General features: G+C 42.6%; 1 protein-coding gene, 1 long non-coding RNA gene and 1 pseudogene across 2 annotated transcripts; 2 read left to right on the top strand and 1 right to left on the bottom strand.

Annotated features, from left to right (window-relative positions):
* The first annotated feature begins 1,669 nt into the window (after nt 1–1,669).
* Nucleotides 1,670–3,555, top strand: LOC133914153 (spore wall protein 2-like). The gene has a single exon (XM_062357294.1). The coding sequence runs from the start codon at nt 1,769–1,771 to the stop codon at nt 3,374–3,376; it is 1,608 nt and encodes a 535-aa protein (XP_062213278.1). The 5' UTR covers nt 1,670–1,768; the 3' UTR covers nt 3,377–3,555.
* Nucleotides 3,556–6,085: 2,530 nt separating this feature from the next.
* On the bottom strand, nt 6,086–8,037 carry LOC133914154 (uncharacterized; annotated as a pseudogene).
* A 5,807-nt stretch (nt 8,038–13,844) lies between these two features.
* On the top strand, nt 13,845–19,664 carry LOC133914152 (uncharacterized). The gene is made up of 7 exons (XR_009909179.1): nt 13,845–13,912; nt 14,354–14,532; nt 17,105–17,200; nt 17,313–17,451; nt 18,375–18,412; nt 18,495–18,714; nt 19,384–19,664. It is a non-coding gene; the product is annotated as an uncharacterized LOC133914152 (long non-coding RNA).
* Nucleotides 19,665–19,996: the final 332 nt, after the last annotated feature.

Here is a 19,996-nt window from a genome sequence, read left to right as displayed (position 1 = left end):
CAACGACGACACACTCCAGGAGCCCAGTACCACGAAAGTACTGGATCGCCGGGACCGGGTCATCATTGTCAGCAGCTTCTTCATCCCCGCTACCACCGTCTTCATTATCCATGCATCCTGCATCGACCTCACCAGGGTCCACTCTACCTCCCTCTCTACTGGAACTGCCCTCCCCGACATGCCCTCCATCCTCTTCATGCATCACCTCCTGGCTTGAGCCTTCCACAGTGGTCACTGCATCACCTTGCACCAGTCGTGACACTATGTTTACGTACACCGCCATATCAAAGTTCTCCTCCAATACCTTGCGTGAGTATAAAGCCCATGCGTTGTTCCTACTCATCTCGAACAACGTATGGACAACGACCGAGCTATTTGGAACAAGCCGCGGCCGTACACCCTCTAAGACAACAGTATGGGACTGCTGGTTCACACGCAAAAGGCGCATAATATGTGATTTCAGGGCATCTAGATCAATAGGTACCTCAACCGAACTCTCTATGTGCTGGCAGTTCTGAATTGTTACAAGTCTCCCGTGCAAAACTGTGAGACGTTCTCCATAATAAATATGGAAAATCATACCGTATCTCCTAAATAAATATACATGTAATAAATAATAAGTACAAAAATAATACTAATTAAATAGTGCAATATACAACTAATATTCATCTTTGTTGCTACTAGACACTATCTTCTACGGTTCTACCAAACCTAAGTGATTAAACTAATTAATCAAGTTAATTGATTAATTATATTACTTTAATAAAACTAATTACCTAGATTAAATCACGTAAATTCATGTTACTATATTAAGTAAAGAATCTAATCACACTTACTAATAAAAATTATATAACCCAACTAAATCATTAATTTAAATACTCTAATTTACCAAAATAATATAATTAATCAAATGTACTTGAATGAATTTAACAATATACTGACAAAATGACTAATATACTTCTGAACGAACTAAGAAAAATCTAATTATAATTACTAATTAACTACGTAATCTAAAAACTTCCCTTAAGGAAATTGAGCGCGGCTGCTGCTCGCGTTGATCCTCTCCGGCTACCCCCTCTGCTCGAGCTGCTTCTCCTAGTGTTGCTCCGCTGCTGCTCTCTTCTCTCCACTGCTGCTCTCTTTTCTTCTCCCTTCTCTCCTTTGCTGCTCTCTTCTCTTCTCCCTTCTCTCCTTTGCTGCTCTCTTCTCTCTTCTGCGAGCCAGGGCTTTTTATTAAGCGCAAAAGCAGCATCCCGCTAGCACGCACACACCGAAAGCATCGACAGGACGTGAAAGTGACATGATGCACTGAATTCGGCAACTGAGGTGCCGAATACGGCACTGTGGGCCGTATTCGGCACCTCAGTTGCCGAATACAGCAGAGTACAGGGTGTATTCGGCAACTGAGGTGCCGAATACGGCCCACAGTGCCGTATTCGGCACCTCAATTGCCGAATACGGTGGGCCCGCGGTGTTTTCGGATTTTCAGTTTCCGAAAATCAAATTTCGGTATTTGAGATACCGAATACGAGTGCTATTTTTGCAAATACGTCGACATGTTGTCTAATTTCGCAAATACGGTCGCGTATATTGTCTAAATTTCCAAATTTGCCCCTCTCTCACTGCGTGCTGGACCAGCGGAGACAATATCGTCCATTCGCCCCCGGCTCCAAAATCCCAAACACACCCACACCCGGCTCCCTCCCACCGACCGCCCAAAAATTTGAAATCGTTTCGCTTCCTCTTCTCCGATCCCCCGACGCCCGCGATGGCCGATCCGCCGCCGGTGCTCACGCTGCTGGTGGAGAAGGGCCCCCGCAAGGGGCAGACCCTTCAGCGACTAGACGGCGACGTGCTCCGCGTCGGCCGCGTCGTCAAGGGCAATGACCTCGCCGTGGGCGACGCGGGCGCGTCGCAGCGCCACCTCGACCTCGTGTTCCTCCCGCCTCCCGCGGCCCGGTGGGCCATCACCGACGTCGGCTCCTCCAACGGGACCCTCCTCAACGGCGCGCCCCTCGTGCCCACCGTCCCCGCCCCGCTCTCCCACGGGGACCGCATCAAGATCGGGGAGAACACCGTGCTCGCCGTCTCCATCGCCGCCACTAGGCGCTCCGCGCGCCAGGAAGCTGCGGCTGTGGTCGAAGAGAACAAGGCCCCGGCGGCCACGTGCCAGGGCAGACGGAAGAAGGACGCGGTGGCGGCGGACCCGCCCGAAGCGGAGAAGGTGGAAGTGGTGACGCGCCGCAGCAGGCGGAAGAAGGCCGTGGAGACGGAGGAAGAGGAGGATGAGGATGCAGCGGTGTTGACACGCCGCGGCCGGCAGAAGAAGGCTGCGTTGTCGGCCGCCCTTCCGCCACAGCCGCAAAAGACGAAGTCGGAGAGAGCTGCTGCAAGGAGAGGTGACGCAGTGGGGACTGGACAGGATGAGGGGGAGGGGGAGAGGGTCGGGAGGGGCCGAAGAGGAACGGTTAGCAGGGCAAGTGCAAGGAATGCTAAGGATAATGCTCTTGAAGAGGACGACAAGGAGAAGGAGGAAGAAGGGGAGGTGGCTGCGCCCAGAGAGCAGAGGCGGAACCCACCGCGGGTGATAGCAGCCAAGGGCGGTGAGCAGGAGAAGGATAAGGTGGAAACAGGGGATGGAACTTCGAATGCGTCAGAGGAGGTGGCGGTTGCTTGCAGAGGACGGGCAGATAGGACCAGAAGAGGCCGAGGAAGGGTTACAAGGGCAAGCACAAGGAAAGCTAAGGATGCCGTTATTGAAGTGGACAACGAAAAGGAGGAAGATGTGGGGGATGTCGCTGCTGCCAGAGAATGCAGGGGGGATCCACTGAGGGTGACAGCAGCGAAGGGCGGCGGTGAGGAGGAGGATAAGGTGGCAACCGGGGATGGAGAGGTAGATGAAACCTCGAAGGCATCAGTGGACGATGAGGTGGTGGTGGAGGAGGAGAAGGATGCACTGTTGGCTCGGAGAGGGAAGACACGGAGAGCACCAAAGGGGAGGGCCACTGCTCAGCATGCTGCTGCTGACAACGGTGGTGAGGAAGAGGAGGGAAAGGATTCTGGCAAGGGAAAAGTGAATGGCATTGATCAGGAATTGGGGGAAAGGATGGTGCCAGAATCGAAGTTGAATGGCGTCGGAGAAGAGGATGAGGATGGCAAGAGGGAAGTGATTGGTGGCAGTGCGGAGGAAGGGGGCGATAGGAATGTGGAGGGGCGCACTGGGAGAAGCAGCGTGGAGAAGATGACATTGAGGGAGTGGTTTGTTCGGATTGAGAAGTACCTTCTAGCGAAGAACCATGAGGCTGCTGAAAAGGCAATAGCTGAAGTGCGCGAAAAAAATCGGCGTTTTTGCGAGTATGCTTTAACGCTAAAGTAGATTATGATCTTTCTTGAGACTCGGTATGTTCAGCTCTAAAGAAAACACTTTCCTTTTATTCCTTATGTTCTTCAAGTTAAATTTCATTGTGAAGTGAGAGATTCCAGTGGTATGTTCAGCTCTAAGGATAATGTGTTTTTTTATAAGCATAGAAAATGTGACTGAATCTTTCATGGTTATGTCCTTCATTCTTGGCCATTTTTTAGTGAATGACTTGTCTGCAAGTGCCAATTAATTGGTGATTTTGATTATTTAGATATTTAAGGATAGATACAGTGCGAAAATATGGTAAATATGCAGTGTGTTGATATCAATCAAGCATGAAACTGAAGTGTAGTATACTTTTTCAGGGACTTCTTTTGTTCATATAGAGTATTTGAATGTAAAGGTTTGCACCTCTTACAGTTTATGCCACTTGGTACATGTAAAAATTGCACATGCCACCTTATGCTGTAATTTGTATCCATACTCAAACTATGCATTCGTGCTGCTGATAATCTTTTATGGCCCTTTGCCCTGTGATTTCATGAATGTCATGGTGCACAGCTGACCTGCAATTTCGGCTTCTGCCTGACCTTTTGCTACGTTGAATGCCTTATTAACCATGACCGTTTAATTAAAAAAAAAATCTAGCATAATTCTTTTTGTGGATACTTAATTGCTGTTTGGTGCCACATCTGAATTATTCAACAAGAATGAGAATGTATAATTAATCATTCAACGTTTTGCACAGCTTCATTGCTCGCTCAAAAAGTCAAAATAAAGATGCATCTATTAGTTCAAAATTTTCTTTAGATAATCCTGCATTCATGCCCTCCATCTCCTGAATTAAACCATGATAGAAGTATGATATACTCACATTTTAACTACTAGATTGTGTATTTGCTCATTTGGCTTTATCCATAGCTTGCTTAGGAGTATGTTTGTTTGGGCTTCTGTTTTTAAGTTTTTTCTGAAAAGTTATGCTTTTGATTTGTTTGAAAAGTTACTTTTAGAAATGGGTTGTTAGCTTTTACAATAAATTTTTGGTTTCTCAGCACGTAGCTTCTCAAAAAAGTGTCTCTCAACGAGCTTCTCAGTTTTAGTTTATTTTTCTCAGAAACAGTCTTCTAGCTTCTCCAAAAGTTACTTCTTCAAAACCCTATTTTTTTGGCTTCTATCTTCTGGAAGCAATAGAAACAGAAAACAAACAGGGCCTAAACCTGTCATCACAGACAGTGGGTTTGAGGTGTAACCGTGTAACCACCATTAGCAGGTGATGATCACGGAAATTATATCCCAGACGCAGTAGCTGGTACTAGTCATGAATATGACAAGAATGTAGTACTAGTATGTATAAAGCAGTAAAATTGGAGCTCCATGTAATTCAAGATGCATCCAGTAGGGTTGCTTCTTTTAGCCTTGTTCCTCAATGATAGCCGGTTGTAATATATCGTGTTATTTTGGACCTTTGGACAATGTTGCATCTACGGGAGTTGAAAAGTAACCGGATGTAGTCTTTCCCAAGCATGCTATATTGCCATGTTCATCGTCATGAATGTGTGATCTGTATCATCTCGAGAGGTTACTCCGCTAGGACTTTCTCCTTCAGCATTTTCAGTCTTTCGCTAGCCTGATATGCATGATGACTGCTTGTTGTTCAGCGCCCAGAAAATCTGTAGCCTGCTTCCTAAACTGGTTTGGCGTTCGTATTTATACTTTCTTGGAGAATCAGCATAAACGTTGGGAAGACACTAGTTACCATGCATTGCAATGATGTAATACAGCATCAGATCATGTTTCACAATCTAAAATAAGATGCCTGACCTGCTGCATTCATCCTCTTTTTGAGTAAAAGAAAAACACTAGTGAATTTGAACTGCACTGAATGACATCAATAATTTGAGATGCAATGGATGGCCCATTTTTTGTTCTTTCAACGAAATCATATTTCAATTTTGAGTAATTTTCGTAAAACTACATATATTTTGACAAAATTATTGTAAAACTATATATTTAAGTAATAGTTTTACAAAATTACAGATTTAGTGTTAATTTTATCGTAAAATTATAGATCTTTGACAAAATTATCGTAAAACTACAGATTCTAGAGAAGCTATTCCCAACCTTGTTATCATGACGATCGAGCTCCGCTTGCAATCTTACAAACTTTCCAGTGACTCATGAAACTATAGATATTTTAGTAAAATTATCGTAAATTGTAAAATTACATATTAAAGTAACAGTTTCACAAAACTACAACTTTAGCGCCGATTTTATCGTAAAACTATAGATTCAATCATATACCTGTTAACTTGACAAATGAACCCCGCTTACAGGTATATGAACTCCTGAACAATCCGTTTCATGAACTGATAGTTGCTATGAGACTGCAAATAAGATCCGATCGTTAGGGTAAGAGAGCTGAAAATAACTTCTCTAGATTCTGTATTTTTGCGATAAAATCGACGCTACATCTATATATTGTGAAATTATTGCTTAAACCTATAGTTTTACGATAATTTTACCAAAATATCTGTAGTTTTACGATAAAATCGACACTAAATCTGTAATTTTGTGAAACTATTGCTTAAATTTGTAGTTTTGTGATAATTTTGTCAAAACATTTGTAGTTTTGTGAAATTTATTCTTCAATTTTACCAATCCAGCATCAAACCGAACAGACAAAAAAAAGTAGGCCATATCATCAGCTAGTAACAAATACCAGCAAATCAAACTCCTTCCTTCACAATTGTTTTTCAGGGCAACACCTGGTACATGGGTCTGCCCGAGGAACACACACCCCAGTTCATGCCGTGCCAATATGGTCACAAAGGCAGGCATGTGCAAAATGAAGTTTCTGTTCCAAGAGAGCAAGCAGTTCACATTCTTTTGCTGAGCCAAAAGCAACAATAAACTCACAGATTACAGAAGCTACATTGTTCAATTTAAGCTGCAGTCAGTAAACCCTTCTAGCCCTTGTACAAGCACAGCGTGAATCATCGTTTTCTCTTGCCACGCATCTTTGATTCACTCTGGGTTATCACTTGTGGGCGACTTGGACCCTACTGCTGAGCTCCATAATGCTCTCTCAACATCTGAAGGTGTGAAACTTTCTCCTCCCATGCTCAAATCCTTCAGGACAAACAGAAGATATCAACCAAATGGTAATCACAAAGAAATTATCCTTTTTATTCAATGTTCAGCTGGTACTGATAAATGTCTACAATCCACATTTGAAATGACGTCTGCAGCCTAACTAGACTAGTGTTACATGAGCCAAAGTTAGCAGTGCCGAGGTTGCCAACTTACAACATGCAAATAATAAAATGCTTCATACCATACTAATACTAGTTATCAGCCTATTGCACTATTGTGCCAATTGGAAGTTGGAATAAAAGATAAACAAGCAACTGAAACTTGCCAGGTCGTCTTGGCCTTGCACGCCCTGCAGATTTATCAGCACAACATCCTCAAATCTATTTGAAGTTATCATTAAATTGCAAATTGTGCTCTTATTTCATACAGGTAAAATGGGATCCTTTGTAGTCTATCAACAGTTCAATAATGGTTAAATACATGTGCAACAGTCTGGTAATGCACATAAACAGTTTCTTATTGTTAAGCCTTCTAAATTCCAGCACAATAAGCTATTATTCTGAACGCCTTTCAAGTAATATTGTCTGCACTAAATTAACCATGTTTGAAGTAACCCACTGAAAACCAAATCCCACTTTGGTGCATGACAAGCAATTTTTTAAAGCTCTGATTGAACTCGAAGTGATTACGATTAGAACACACGAAAACATTAGTTAGTTGCAATACCCGGCGACCCGGTTCAACCCAAGGTTACATTTTGTCATTCAGAACAGTTCAAACAACACGAAGAAGCTGCTACCTTTGTAATATCCATCTCAAATGGAGAAGCTATACCTTCGCTTCAGTCTGCAATTTGTCAGCGAATGCAAGGTACTGCTTCAGTGTGTACTCCTTTGCATTCCCCAAGGACGCCACCATCGCCTGCACATAATCCATCCAAGCTCAGAGTCACAGCATCAATCCTGCGCAGAAATGCGCAAAAAAGTTTGCACGGTAAAGCTCACCTCGTCAGACATGAACGGCGCGACATCCGGCGCGTAGGCGGCGAGAACGGCTGACGCAGTGGCGGGGCCGACCCCCTTGAGTACGGTGAGCTCGGCGATGGCCCTGCCGAGGTCGGGCAGCGCCACGGACGCCTTGCGCGACGCCGACTCAACCATCGCGTCGTCCAAGCCCCTGACGAAATACATCAGCCTCGGCCTGCCCACAAGAGCACAGTAGCACCAAGAATTTAATCGATTGCATTAGTGGATATTTCCGAAGAAATTTCAACAAGGACCAGACCATGCCCTAGGATCCGAAACATCGACTGCCAAGCAGGAAGGGAGTAGTAGCTAAGAACGTAAGAATAGCGTGAGAGCGCGACCGACCTCCACTTGCCGCGCGGGAGCTTCCACTGTAGGAGGCGCACCAGCTCGGGCTTGGCGAGGAAGGGGTCCCGGTCGCGGCGGCGCAGAAGGGCGGGGAGCGGGGAGGTCGTGGCGGTAGAAGGAGTCCACGGCCGCCAGGCGTCGGTCGTACGCGGCCAGCGCGGCGTGCCACGCCGCCACGTCGCCGCTCGCGAAGTCCACCGTCTCGGCCATCGTTGGCGCGGCACGGCTCCGCGAGGGGCGGCGCCTGCGGGGCATTTAATTTTTTTTTTCACATCCGTTAGGTGGTAAATTTACCAATATACTCACTGCTATAGACTAAGTAGAGTCTATTTGTCATTTTTAATAATAAATTATTATTTTAATAGAGTCTCTATTACTTAAAAAATATACAGTAGTTTACACACCAGATAAGACGTTATGCCTTCCACTAGCTGCCCTTCACCCAAAAAACCAAAGTACTCATCGACTTTCACGGCAAATTATCAGCCCTTGCCCCTACCTTATCCCCTCGCACCCTTCACACCCCTCATTCTCTCCCATCTCTCTCTTGTGCGGAAACCCTAGCCGCAGCCGCCGCTGAAGACCAGCCTCTGACGGTCGTGTCCTCCCTCCCCAGCGTGGCTACCCTCGCAGGCGGCGGTCACCGTCAGCGCCGAGGACGCGAACGACGCGCGGCGCATGCTCCTGTTCGGGCGCAGTGCGGGAGCCGGCGAGGTGGCTCTCCACCGAGCGAGATATCATGACATGGCGGAGGAGCCCCCCTGTCGACGCTTGCCATCGCCCATCCCCAATGCTCCTCCTCTCAAGTGCTCCACAGCATGTCCGTTCACCTCCCTCTTCAAAGCCGCCCCTCCTTCCACCAACCACCAACGACCGAACCTCTTCGCCATCGGCACTGCCTACTCTCTCTTGTCCATGTTCCTCACCTCCCCGGGGAGCTTTTTGGCATTGGTTGCCATGGAGGGGTGCAGCTGCCGGTGGCAACGGCGACGTCCAGGAGAAGAAGTCTCCCAGCACCGCGACCTCATCTTTCTCACCACGACGTCCGCCCATTCCCATCGCGATGGTCATCTGATCTCATTCCACAACCCCAGCCCTAGTCCAAGCCCTAATCTAACCCCCACTGTTGGGATTGTGGAGACAACACACCTGAGAGATACTGACATGGAGATGTTGCAGTTGTGCACGCTCCTCTCTGGATCCCGTAGGACCAGCACCGTTTTAGGAGAACGCCGATGCAACGTCATGCCGTTTAAGAGTCAGATCTGCTTGCCTTCCTCGACTCCGCTCCAGCTAAACAAGTACTTGTCTTCTATAGTCTTGAACATGTTTAGTAAAATGCTTGAATGCCTAACATATGTGCATTGCCATTCACATTCGACTCCGTGCCATTGTTCTTTGGTTAATAAATGCTTGATTGCCTATCATTTTCTTGGCTAACAAATAAATTTTTGAAAATTTGTATAGCCAATTAGCATGTTACTAGCACTATTGTTTACTCTTTTTTATAGCCACTTTAACTTTCCCATGCTTGCACAAGTTCAATGGTCATACTTAGGTTACGCGATAACTTTTCTATCTTTTTTATGTGCACTTTGGACGTTATCTATGGTCAGATATGGTCAGTGACGAATGATACTGTTCTCCACGCCATGAATTAGGCAGTTTCTAACTCCAGTGTGCTTGAGGACCATAGCCAAGGTTTCATTTTATTGATGCATATGGTCTATTTTGAGAGGCTTCAGAGAGAGGGGTGGATATATGAATGAATTTTTTTCGAGCAACTAAAGTTATGGTGCTGGCATTACAAAATGTATTCTACAAATTCTAAAAAGTATTTGGATTTGTTGTGCATTTTGTATACAATGAGCACTTATAATATACTTGTGACTTATAGCATTGTCCTCCTGTGGCGCTGAGGCACCAATACGACTACACCTATGCCGAGGCACAACCGTCCTACAAAGGTGAGAGGTTGGGGTTTGACCTCGCATAGCGGTTCTACCTGGAGACAGAGCAACGGCTCTCCCTTCCCATTTCTCATGGTCCATGCTCTTGCCCCAATTGGAAAGCTTCAGAACCACCAGTAAGGTCTGCTATTTCCCACTTCCTCTAAATTTTTTTGTTTGATCTTAATATTTATGTGTTGCACAATTTAATTTGTGTGTATGTTAAATTATAACCTCATGCCACTCTTAGAGAATTTTACAAAGCTCGAACGACAGCAAAGATACTAAGCTTTGAGATTTTGCCCTGCCCACATAATTATTTATTGATATAAATCTTTATGTGTTACATGATCTTAATTCGCGTGTAGGTATATCCTGAAACACCTTCATCTTTGACCGATCTGTACCATATCTTTGCACCCAGATAATACCAAGGTAACATGTGCTGGCTATATGCTCAATGAAATACTTCAATATCTTACCTGGTCCTTCTATTTCCAATTATACATTGTTCTTTCCCAAATTTTATCATCTAGAGTTCTTGTATGCCTTCCTCTGCTGCTAATTGGGTCTCATAGGATTATTTTTCTGCTATTATTCTTCAGATCTGCCAGTTTAATTGTCATAAAAAGAGATCTCATGGAAGCCAACTATTTTCTCGCTCCGCCGCTTGTCCAATCAAAACCCACATAAACTTAATTGATCGATAGAGTAGCTAACCTCAGTTTCGGCTTTCCATGTAACTCGCTTCCTAGCATATGTCAGGCTAATTATTTTTGAAGTGAATTTTTTTAGCTCTTCATTGCAACACATGAAGAGAAATACTGGTTTTAAAATGTTATCTTTTTTACTATGTATTCTCATCCTCTCGTTGCTACTCTTGATTTTAATCTCATGCCAACTTGCGCTATTCCGTCTATTTTAAAATGGCAAAGCTAGCACCCGGACGTCCGATATATCAGACGTTGCAACTGCCCATCGCGACATCGAAGACTAACATCTGCAGCATTTGAAATCAACGTTCACAACATCAAAAAAATGCACCAAAAAATCACACAGATCCAGACCCCCAAAATTATCTGTTTGAGTTAATTCCTATATTTCGATATGTAACATACGAAAATAACTTTTGCAACAAAATTCCATAACGTCTGAAATATTCAATTTGAACATCTGAAACATTAGAGATACGAAAATATAGGAATTAACTCGAATGAATAATTTTTTCGGGTCCGGATCTGTACACAAGAGATTCTGGGATGCAACATTTTCGAAGAATTTCCGCAGCAAATTTTCATAACGTTCGAAATATTAAATTTGAACGTCTAAAATATTAGAGGTATATAAGAATTAATTCGAATGGGTAATTTTTTTGGGTCCGAATCTATACGCAAGAGATTCCTGAGATGTAATATACGGAAATAACTAAATTTTTATAGCGTCTGAAATATTAAATTTGAACGTCTGAAATATTGTAGATGTAAAAATAATTTTAGACCGATCCAATGATACTTGGGCTTTGTGGTTCCAAGAGGCAAGCCTAGGTAGCTAAAGGGTAAACTACCAATTTTGCATCCAAAAACGCCAGCTATGTTCTCAGCTTTTTCCTGAGAGAGGTTTAAAGGAATGAGACAGGATTTACTATAATTGACTTTAAGTCATGTTGATTGTGAAAAACTTTCCAGAATGCCTTTCAAACAAAACAATTCTCTTTATGATGCCTTGAGGAATATGATTGTGTCATCAACATACTGAATTATATGGAAGCCTTCTATTTCAACTGAAGGGATTGGCAGGTTGAAAATTCCTAAGCTGTGTGCTTTGTTGATAATACTCTGAAGCAAATCTGCAGCCAGCACAAACATGAGAGGGGAGAGAGGATCCCCTTGTCTAACACTAAAAGAACTTCCTAGGAGCACTGTTTAGTAAAATAGTTGAAGACCCTGAGTTAAGAATTCTTCTAGTCCGGTCAACCCAAGTGCTATCAAAATCAAGATGATGAAGCATTTCGAGAATTGAATTATGTTCAACTGTGTCAAAAGCTTTTTCAAAGTCAAGCTTCAGAATTAATCTCTCTCTTTTGGATTGTTGGCACTGATGTATACATTCAAAAGCCAAGGCTAAGCAATCTTGTATGGATATGCTCTTAATGAAGCCATATTGATGTTGATGAATAATTGGAATAATTACTACTTGCAGTCTGTTTGCCATTAATTTTGTGAGCAGCTTCAAGACACAATTCAACAGGGAGATAGGCACCTAGTCATTAACCCTAGTTGGGTTATTGTTCTTGGGTATAAGCGTGATGAAAGAGTTATTGATAGCTTGTAAACTGATTGTTCCATTAAAGAAGTCATTACACAACTCATAGAACTCATTCTTGATTATGTGCCAACAACTCTTGAGAAATAGTCCATTAAACCCATCAGGACCTGTAGATTTTTTTTGAGAGGGGGCTAACAGTAGAGGAAACCCCTACTGTGGAAAAATATATTAAAAATAAAAGGAAAGAACTGTAGATTGTCACGAGGCATTTGGTGTATACCTTTATCAATTTCTTCTCTACTGAAGGGGGCAGAAAGATGCTCTAGATTGGCATGCATTGTCACAAGATCATCAAGATTGTAGTGCATTTTTGGGTTGGTTGTTGTTCCCATTCTTGATTTGTAAGTTTCAAAATGAGTAGCTGCTTTCTCAAAGTGATCTGTAACAATTCTTCCCTCCGGAGTTTCAAGGCTTGTGATTGTATTATGTATGTACCTTCCTGTTGCTGCAGCATGAAAAAAATTTAGTACTCTCATCTCCAAATTTTGTCCATCTGATGGTGTACCGTTTTTTCTAGTATTCCTTTTTGTACTGTAGAAGTCTGATGATACGATTCTTGAATATTATTCTGAAATTTCTTTCCTGGATGAAGAGAGGCCTTTGTTCTTCCAATTTATCAAGGATTTCAAGCACTGTATTACATTCCTTTATTAGGTTACTTAATTGAGAGATATCTTTACTCCACTTCTTCAAAGCTCTTCTCAAGAGTTTAAGTTTGACTGAGATTCTGGAAGCACTATTGCTTGCTCTAACCTCAGTGTTCCAAGTGGTTTCCACCAACTCAAAAAAACCAAGGTGATCTACCCAGAAATTTTCAAATCTGAAGATCTGAGCTTTATGAATAGAGGTGCCAATCTGAACCATGCAAGGGATGTGATCTGAGACTGGTTTTGCCATTGGAAGGAGAAGGGTGCTTGGATACTGAGAAGTCCAATTTACTGATGTAAAACACCAGTCAATTTGTTCTAAAAGAAGTTCATCCTGCATGTTACTCCATGTGTACTTTCTGCCCTTGAGAGGAATTTCAAGTAAACTCAGGTTACTTATGATTTCATTGAAAGTGGAGATGTCATTCATATTACCACCACCCCTATTTCTGTCATTCAAAGCTCTGTAGAAGTTAAAATCACCCACAAACATCCAATCTTGGTTATCCCCAATATCCAAATTGTTCATCCAGTTGACAAAGTCATCCCTATCTTGTCCATGGCAATCACCCTCTGCTCTTTGGTATTTGATGTTTTACTCTTGTGCACACTTATTAAGAAAAAGCATAGGATGAACATACAGTCGTATTGAAGTTGAGTCTCATGCTACCTCATTAAATTCGTTTCTCTTAAGCCATCTATAGGATACTGAGTCTGGCGAGTTCTGTAAAATGCAGCACAAATTAAATGGGGTAGGGACACTTTAGTAAGATGTAGGTTTTTCTCTTCTTGAAACCCTATAATATCAAATGAAGAGGAACATTTGCCCAGTCCTACAAGACTAAATAAAACTAATGGAAGGAGTAATAAACAGATCGATGCTTCATCTTCTACTACCATTTTAGGAGAGTGCTATGCAAACTCTGCTTCCACTACAATTATTTCCAGCCTTCAAGGAGGACACTGTTTGGTTCACTGCTTTTGTTTTAACATATTACTTTGTTCATAGCTGTTTGCCTCCATCTGTTTTCTATTTTTCACATATACTTCATTTGTTATAATAACCATCTTATGATTAATATGCTGCATCTTTTACAGTTTGGAATAAGATCTGCAGTGTTGAATGCTGAGTTGCCACAGAATTCTCGATTACATATTATTGAGGTAGAATTTCTCCATTGCTTGCATTAAATTATTTGTAACTTGTAACTATAAGAACTCAAATGGTTAAATGAAGTGTGTAACTCCATGATTAGGTTCTCCTCTTTTGTATGTGAATTGTGGAGCTATGGTTTATATTTGTTTCAAACTACTGGCAACTGCTATGCTTCTATAGACCGAACAGCAATATTTTTCATGTGCTCTTTTGAGTCTTGTGGCCCTTATTGTCCACAGCCCGAAAAATCCATTGAAATAATAACTCAATCACATAAAGCACTGCCTTACATTTGCAGTGGTTAATGAAGCGAAATGTTATGGAAGGCTACCAGTAAAATAGTGTTCCAGTTATTTAAAGCGTTGATATGAACCTTTTAGTTAGAAGCTTGCACAGACTACTTCCTTGCCCTTTGAAAATGATTTAAAGTATTCTTTTATTTCTCCTAGGCATTCAATGCTAGGCTATTTGATTATCTAATAGCAACGGATGACAATAAACCAAAGGAGGAGAAGCAAGCGAATAAGGAAACAAGAAAGAGTCAAGGGTTCCCCGCAAACATTTGCAACAGACTTTAGATGCCGAGTTCGGAGTTGTCAGAGGAATTGACTTAAAAAATGTACTTACAGTAAGTTAATATCTTGATCTAATCAAGCATATCACTGATTCTCATCATGGTCATCATGACACTGAATGATTTTCTTTTGAACGCCTTGGGTACAACTAAAACACTAGTTGAGAGCATATCTAAAGGAGAACTGATGGACCTAGATCGATATTTTGTTTTGTTTGGATACCAGTTTTAATGTATTTATCTTGGAGCTCATAGTTGCATATGTATTGAGAAATTGTCAACTAATGTTCTCTCTCTAAAATAAAGAACATGAGGAGTTCATTTGAATTTGGCTGTGCGGTTCATTAGAAAGATGTGTAGCAGAAGTTTTGGGATACTATCATCTTTTTCTTGCTTGTCGTCTAAATGAAATTAGGATAGAGGTCACTCAGCTAAATAAACAAAACATTGAGTTTATACTTACAAATTTGTGGTAAAAAAGGTGCATTTATTTATATAGTTCTTATTATGGCAACGAGAGGAACAATGAATACAAGTGGTAGGATAGGGCAAATTGCCCTCTAATCCCAGGCTTCTCCCGTAGACTCTGATCGAACCATCTGGGCAAAAGCCCTTTGCTGAATTCTTCTTGCTTGCTTTCAATGATGCGCAGCTGCCCCTTTATATAGAGAGGGAAATTACAATCCAAATCCAACTCCAAATCCTAACTTACCTAATTTATTTCTAACTAAATTGGAAGCTAATCAAACTCTATCTCCTTTTTTTTTCTCGAAAACGTAGGAGATCTGTGTTTCTTTGTATTATAGATAGAAGAAAAGCCTGCCCGTGATTACAAAGCCCCTTCGGGCAAGGTAACAAATAGAGGGAAGAAAAAAGGAAAAGCAAACAAAACAGATAACCGAAGGGGGAAGAGACAAAGAGTAGATCTCTAGGTGCCTAATTCTGCCATAAGGCACCAAGCCCTTTTGCTCCCGCCAAGATCCATAGCTGCGCTTCTATTGAAATTTCTTGCAGCACCACCTCCACGCATGGCGCAACTCCATTGAACACACAGCCGTTGCGATGTAACCACAACCACCATGCTCCAAGAATGATAAAAGAATTTACCCCTTTTCGCCGGTCCTTTCCTGCGTGCCGATGCACTCGGCGCCACCAATCAGTGAATATGTCATCTGAGTCTGATGGCGTGAGTCACTGCAAGTTGACTCGATTGAGGAGTCTAAACCACAGCTTGCGGGCAAACAAACATGAACACAAGATGTGCTGAACCGTCTCCTCTTGATCATAGAACTGGCATCTCTCAGGTGAGACAAGGCTTGCCGAGCTAAGCGAGCCGCTATCCAACAACGATTAAGGATTGCCAGCCAGAGGAAAAATTTGCAACGGCGTGGCGCCCACGCTTTCCAAAGCCTCCTCCACGGCTCAAAGCAAGTGTTACCGGTGAAGTAAACAAGGTAAGCCGACTTTGTGGAAAATTGGGTAGAGGTCGTATGAGACCAGATGTGTTGGTCCGGCTCCTCCGGGTTTAGCACAATGTTCTGAAGTGTATCCCATAGCTGAAGTTACCGAATTAGAGCCACCGTTGAGACATCCTTTAATGTCGCGCACCCAACTTTGACCTTCAAACGCTTGCTCAATCGTCATTTGTGATTGAACCCTCCGGGGCACTGAAGTTGCGAGATCGGGCACCAATTCTTGGATGGACTTATCATGTATCCAGTGGTCAATCCGAAATAATGTGGTGGCGCCATTTCCCACCGGCGAGAAGACAGAGATCATGAACATTGCACTGGTGTTGGTGCTCACAGCAAGGCCCAAGCCGCTCCAGGGTTGCTCTAGCTCTGTTTTCTTTTGCCAAAGCCATCGCAACGCAATGCCTAGCCTAGAATTTGTTGGTCATGAATTCTCAGTCCACCAAGTTCCAGTGGACGACAAACCCTCTGTCATGCAACGATGCAATTGCCCCATTGGTTTGCTTCCGTCCTTTCCAAAGGAAACCGCGATGTAGCTTATCAATCGCTTTGATAGCCCAATTAGGAAGGCCCAGGGCAATGAGATGATAGATGGGAATCGCAGAAAGAACCGAACTGACCAGAGTTGCACGGCCTGCCTTCGTCATTAGATCAGCCATCCACCCGGGTATATAATCAATCAGCAATCCTATCCAGTAATGGAAGGATATCATCTTTGGTCAATTTCTTCAATGAGAGAGGGAGTCCCAGGTAGCGAGCGGCAAGGGAAGGCTGCCACATTGCAAGGCACAGTCGCCATCACTTCCTCGATGTCCTGCTCTTGGCATTGTATGGGGAGTACATAACTCTTTTGTACATTGGTACACAGGCCTGAGGCTTCACCAAACTTGTCTAAGATGCTCATCACAAGGACAATCTCCGCTGCACTTGGTCTGAGAAAGAGAGCCACATCATCCGCATACAATGACACCCGGTGATTGAGGGACCGAGTTGCTAGCGGCTGCAAAAGACCATCCTCGCTGGCCTAATCAAATCCAACTTATCTCCTCATAACAACTAGATAACTTGCCTAAACTAACTTGACTCTTTCCGTAACAGTTCTGACGACTTTTAATTTGGATCTGGATGAAGGATTGACCTTTAATCTTTTTTAGGTAGTTAATTTTGACATGCATCCAGATCCTGCTGGATATGTTCACAGAATAGGACGAACAGGGAGAGCAAATGAGACTGGTGCATCCATATCGCTTGTAAGTTCAATTTTTATATGATTCAATCACATATATTATCATCATAATTAACATGTGCAGATCCTATTTGTTCTGTATATATGTCCTCATCTTTTGGTAATTGCTTCTTCAGGTTTCGCCAGAGGAGAATGATACTTTTGAAGACATTGAGAATATGTTGCATGATGTTGAAAAGAAAGATACCAACTGCATTTCACCTTTCCCATTACTTACAAAAAAATGCCGTTGAGTCTCTACGATATAGGGCTCAGGTTTTCATTATATCTACTGTGGATTATATATACTTGAATTTCTTTCTAGCATATTTCATATTGCCATTTCTGTCCATCTATCCAACATGATGCTAGAATAGACAGTAGGTATTGAACATTTGCTTTGTGAGATTATGCTGTATCAGAGTGAGGCATGGTTGCCCGGTTGATCTACTATATTGTCATTTTTTACTAGCATCCCCCCCCCTCCCCCCTCTCTTTGTCTATTCCTGTCATTAGTGAAGTAGATACTGTATGTAAACCTATCTTGCACTTAAGAGGCTGGGGCCTGGGGATGTGGGGCATTCCCTATTCAATCTATCTCTATTGGCCCTTCCTAGCCTCGTAAGGAAGACCACTTTTTTATCAATGAAATGTATGCTGCGGCTATTTGCTAAGCCAAGCTATTGGACTAAGCAGTGATCAGGTCGGTAAACAGAACAATTGATGGGAGCCATTTGTTCTGGACTAGATCTTAATCCTAGTGGTGCTAACATGCTAACTGCTAGCTCATGGGGTGCATTTTTGCAAAAATGTTTTGACTATTGTTACAACTGGCATGGTTGATAAATTTGGTTGTGTACCCCTAAAACAGTAATACTAATTTTGGATTTTTGGTAGCTTATGTTAATTGATACTTCTCTTACAGGATGTTGCGGGGGGTGTGACAACCCTGTGATATACAAGAAGCATGTCGCCAAGACATAAAGAATGAAATCCTCAATTCAGAGAGGTAAGAATTGGTTGTAAAGGAAACAGCTAAGTATTAGTATAATGCACATAGCATGACGATAATTGAATATCTTGAAAATGCTAGTTAATAAACTGTGCGCTTCATTGTTGATAAAATAAATCCTCTTCATTTGAAGTCATTTCTTCCACATAATTTTTATTCCTTATGGTGATGCCATTTTATCTTGTAGGTTGAAGTCTCATTTTGAAGAGAATCCAAGAGACCTGGGTGTATATTAAGTCTTGTGCAGAAAACTTATGTTAGTATTTAACCTGTCTAACCGAATGATGATGGATCTTTTTCTTGTCAGATATGCTCAAACACGATAAGTTGCTAAGCAACAAAGCAATTCCTGTACACCTGCGTGATGTCCCTGAGTACCTAATTGATCCCAAAACAAAAGAAGCCAGCAATGTTGTCAAACTTACCAGGGCTGCTATGTGTATTGACAAGCCCCAAAGGCGGAAAAAGACAGGGATTCAAGGGAGGATCAGGCAAAAGTAGAGACCCCCTTAAAACTCTCTGCTGAGGTATGTTGATCCCATCAATGACTTAGAAAAATCCAGATCAAAATAATATTTAAACTTGTGATGTCATATGAACAAACTTTAACTACAGTTCCTGAAACTATATATGCATGTCCTGCTTTCCTGAACCGTCCTGAAATTTTCCGCTTCTTGGTTTGTTTCTTGTTTGATCATGATATATTATTGATGCTGTGAACAGCATATTATTGATGCTGTGAACAGCAAGCCCAATGGCACATGCTCCGGGTGTGAGCCGTGCCCGCCGGGGTTCGATCCCCCGGTGTTGCATCCCGTCAAAAGCCTCCAATGAAAGCTCTGGAAAGAGGTCCAATGTTAAAAAAAAATACGAACAGGCAAGGAGCCCCGTGGCACACGCTCAGGTGTGAGCCGTGTCCACCGGGGTTCGATCCCCCAGCGTCGCATCCCGTCAAAAGCCTCCAATGAAGGATCCAGGAAGGAGCTCGGTGTTAAAAAAAAAATATTGATGCTATAGTTGCTAGATGAATGTAGCATCATTACTCCAGACGAGCTACAAGCCTATTAGATTTTTAGAGAAACAGAAAACGAATTAACATTCCCGATAGTGCACCCTGGATCTGTACCATTAGTCCGTCTGTTAAATTATGGTCACACGCAATCCTTCCCTGTTCTGATTTTCTTGTTTGCTGGCAGGGCAAATCACGGAGACGAGGGAGGAAAGACAGAGGGGGGAGAACCAGATAGAAGAAAGAGGAAGGTGGAAAGCTAATTTCTTGCAAGGAGTTTACCATCCGGTTCGCTCAGTTTTGCAGGCTTCCTGTTTTACTCTATATTAGATGTACTATCTAGAGAGACGGGTTCTTTAAACAACGGCAAGCTTTATGGAAGTCAATGTTTTTTTGTGTGTGTAACACTATAGCGGCTATGAAGTGTAGAATCTGTTCATTTTCTGATGGAAAGTCTTAATTCTTTCAATTAACAATAATCATGCTTTTCCTCTTGGATCCATTCAGGAAACATCAACATGAACTTCCAATACAAAGTTTCAAGATTTCATCGAACAAAAGAAATTCCCTTCAGCACAACTGTGAATATTTGAGACCAAAAACTGAAAGATCTAGCTAGCATTCATAGTGCCAGACGCGACTTGTTAGTAGGAGAAAAGGGATCTTGACCATCTGGTTCTGTGCACTCAAACGAGACGATTTGTTGGCGCGCTGTCATATAGCTAGAAGCCTATAAAATGTCTCGAAAGCCACGGATCTTTCTTCGCTGTTTCAGAATTTTTTAGCTAGACAGCTTCGGC

Source organism: Phragmites australis, chromosome 4 (genome assembly GCF_958298935.1).
Source record: "Phragmites australis chromosome 4, lpPhrAust1.1, whole genome shotgun sequence".
Taxonomy (NCBI): domain Eukaryota; kingdom Viridiplantae; phylum Streptophyta; class Magnoliopsida; order Poales; family Poaceae; genus Phragmites; species Phragmites australis.
This window is presented reverse-complemented; position numbering and strand designations above follow the sequence as displayed.